The sequence below is a fragment of the Lutra lutra genome, chromosome 1 (assembly GCF_902655055.1).
Source record: "Lutra lutra chromosome 1, mLutLut1.2, whole genome shotgun sequence".
Taxonomy (NCBI): Eukaryota; Metazoa; Chordata; class Mammalia; order Carnivora; family Mustelidae; genus Lutra; species Lutra lutra.
The window spans coordinates 47,332,121-47,333,976 of NC_062278.1; the positions used below are offsets into that span (position 1 = coordinate 47,332,121).

The 1,856-nt window shown below is 34.1% G+C and overlaps 1 protein-coding gene across 1 annotated transcript; it reads right to left on the reverse strand.

Annotated features, from left to right (window-relative positions):
- Positions 1-428: 428 nt before the first annotated feature.
- Positions 429-1,358, reverse strand: LOC125096054 (olfactory receptor 5K1-like). Its single transcript, XM_047722684.1, has one exon. It carries the CDS (start codon positions 1,356-1,358, stop codon positions 429-431), a length of 930 nt encoding a protein of 309 aa, XP_047578640.1.
- Between the last annotated feature and the right edge of the window lie 498 nt (positions 1,359-1,856).

Consider the following 1,856-nt stretch of genomic DNA (forward strand, 5'->3'; position numbering starts at 1 on the left):
AACAATATTATTTTTTTTAATTTTTTCAGTGTTCCATCACTCATTGTTTTAAATTAATTTAAATGGAAGTGATCTTTATCTAACTGACTTTTATTCATATATTTGTTGTATTTGTTGAAAAGTGTAATTCATTACCCATCGAAACTGTTAGCTAATAATTTAACTAATTTCTTTGAGACACAGTGTGTGACCTGAAGAATTATCCATTTCATTCTTGCTGGGAGCTAAAGCTTAGATTTTACAATACATTGTAGCAGAAACTCTCCTTGTTGAACTTATTATCTGACTCCTAAATATCATGTTTTAGTAATTGAAAATTCTATGGGCAGAGTGGTTCTTTTCTCCTTTCTCAATATTACATGATTTTGAAAAACATATTATCAAATTTAAGCTAATTTTTCACAGAGGATGATATATTTTTTAGGATGTTATAAAATATTCCTTATAATTTTTTTCATAGCATTTATTACTTCCTTATTTCTTAGACTATAAATAAAGGGGTTTAGTAATGGGATCACTAGAGTATAAAATACAGCACCAGGTATATCTTCATCCTCTTCATTAACTGCGTGTGGGCGAAGGTACACAAAGAGAAGAGAACCATAGAATATTGAGACAGAGAGAAAGTGGGATGCACAAGTAGATAAGGCTTTGCCTCTTCCCTCTTTGGATTTCATTTTGAAAATAGTAAAAAGAATGTAGAAGTAAGATATTAACACACTACCGATGGTGAAGACTTGAACTGAACCTGAAAAGATAAATATCATCAATTCATTGATATAAGGGTCAACACAGGAAAGTCTGTATAATGGGAAAACATCACAAAAAAAGTGATTAATTTCATTTGACCCACAGAAAGTTAACCTAAAGAGAAACCCCACATGAACTATGGAATGCAGGTTTCCAGCTATGTAGGCCCCTGTAGTCATCTGAATGCAGAGTTTCTTTGACATCATGGTGTGGTACTGCAGAGGGCTACATATGGCCACATAGCGATCATAGGCCATTGTTGCCAGGAGAAAGCAGTCTGTAGTTTCAGCAAGGCAGAGAAAATAAAATTGTGCCATGCATTCATAAAGGGAAATCATTTTGTCCTTAGAAAAGAAGTTCTCTAACATTTTGGGGGTAATGGCACAGGAACAACAGGAATCCATCAAAGCCAGGTTGCCCAGAAAGATGTACATTGGTGTGTGAAGACGATGCTCCATAAAAATCAATGTCACCAGGCCCAGATTCCCCACCATAGTGATTACATAGATAGTGAGAAACACCACAAACAGGAGGGTCCTCAACTGTGGGTGGTCTGTAAATCCTATGAGGATAAATTCAGTGGTCGAGGAGTAGTTATCCTCAGTCATATCCACCTTCTCTGTTGAGATAGGAATTCTGGAGATATAAGATTCTTATTTAGAGTGTGTATAACTTTCCTTCCAAATTTTTCTTTATACAACAAAGAGAGAAGCTAATTCAACTTCCCCTCAGTATCTCTGGATATAGACACAAAAACATCTAGGGAATAATCATTCCCCTAATAATGTCAGTTTTATAAGCTCAACTCCAAAAATCAGCATTCCCACAAATACTTTTGTAATTCCAAGAAGAATGCTTATAGAGGAAAAGGTTTGTCTTCATGAATTCATGTATGAATAGTATAGAAATCTAGCATTCGCATATTTGGTTCAATGCTCACAAACAATATCAGTGTCAGTTTTTGTATTAAAGATCCTTAAAATAAATTTGCTGTCAATCTTCATGTATACACATTTTTTTAACTGAACAAAAAGTTTTCATATACTTTCCCCGTGGAATGAATGCTTGAAAAGAGCATACAACAGATATGTTAAATTTATATCTCA